Source organism: Bison bison, unplaced genomic scaffold (assembly GCF_000754665.1).
Source record: "Bison bison bison isolate TAMUID 2011002044 unplaced genomic scaffold, Bison_UMD1.0 scf7180017845599, whole genome shotgun sequence".
In the NCBI taxonomy this organism is placed as follows: domain Eukaryota; kingdom Metazoa; phylum Chordata; class Mammalia; order Artiodactyla; family Bovidae; genus Bison; species Bison bison.
Window position 1 is genome coordinate 17689 of NW_011476172.1, and position 1045 is coordinate 18733.

Consider the following 1045-nt stretch of genomic DNA (forward strand, 5'->3'; position numbering starts at 1 on the left):
GGAACACCGGCCCCGGGCGCACCGGCGGCCTCGGTCCCGGGAGAAGCGCTCGCGGCCCCGCCCCCACTCCCCTGAGCGGAAGTTGGCCCCGAAAGAGGCTTCTGCAGCACCCACTCCCCAGGGGGAGCCCAGGCCAGACAGGGAGCCCCCAGCCAGGTCCCCGGCTAGACCCCCATCCTCAGCGGGAGCAGACGGCTTGCCAGAAGGGCCCGAAGTCGACAAGACTGCCCCAGTCCCGGAGGTGCTGGCCGCGTGTCCAGCGGAGGACGTGGACTATGGCGACTCTGTGGAGGCGGGGCACCTCTTTGAGGACTTTTCCAGTGACACCATCTTCATGCAGCTTGATGATATGAGTTCCCCGCCCTCCCCGGAGAGCACGGACTCCTCCCCAGAGCGTGACCTCCTGCCCAAGACCACCATGCCCCCAGCTGGCCCCCAGCACGACACCAGCCTGGCCATGGCCATCATCCGGAGGGAGGTGTCTCGGATCCACGGTGAAGACGTGGCACAGCCCTCGCCTGGGACCGAGGGCCCCCAGGAGAAGCACTTGCTCCAGCAGGACGCAGACGAGGCCGCCACAGTGCCCTGTGCCCTGGGAGCCCAGGCTCCGGGCGGGACGCCTGTGGGGAAGGAGGAAGGCCCCTCTCAGAACCCCCTGCTGCGGGCTAAGGCGCTGGTGAAGAGGGTCACCTGGAACCTCCAGGAGGCAGAGTGCGGGGCCCCGGCCAATGACAGAGGCCTGTGTGAGTAGGCACTTTGAGGGGGCGGGGAGTGATCCTTGGGTAACTCCCAGGCTGCCTTGGTCGTTGGGGGTGGGATGGCGGCGCCTGCCCTGGGCGCTTCAGGACGCTTTTCTGGAATTTTCTAGCCAGGAGGCAGTCTTGTGGCCTAGAGGGCCCCAGAACACCCACTCCCATATGTTGGCCCCCAGGGACACCACTTCACAGGCCACAAAAGCCCCGGGAAGGAGTCTGGGAATCGGACGACGTGGGCCCCATGGCTGGGTTCCAGCAGGCACCCTTCTCTGAGCCGCCGGCCCCTGCTT

The 1045-nt window shown here is 67.3% G+C and overlaps 1 protein-coding gene across 1 annotated transcript in view; it reads left to right on the top strand.

The window, feature by feature from the left end:
* Positions 1-1045, top strand: part of PHRF1 (PHD and ring finger domains 1) — a 20213-nt gene that overhangs the window by 17672 nt on the left and 1496 nt on the right. Inside the window, 2 exon segments of the mRNA XM_010836015.1 lie at positions 3-743; positions 932-1044. Of these exon segments, the coding sequence (XP_010834317.1) occupies positions 3-743; positions 932-1044 (854 nt within the window).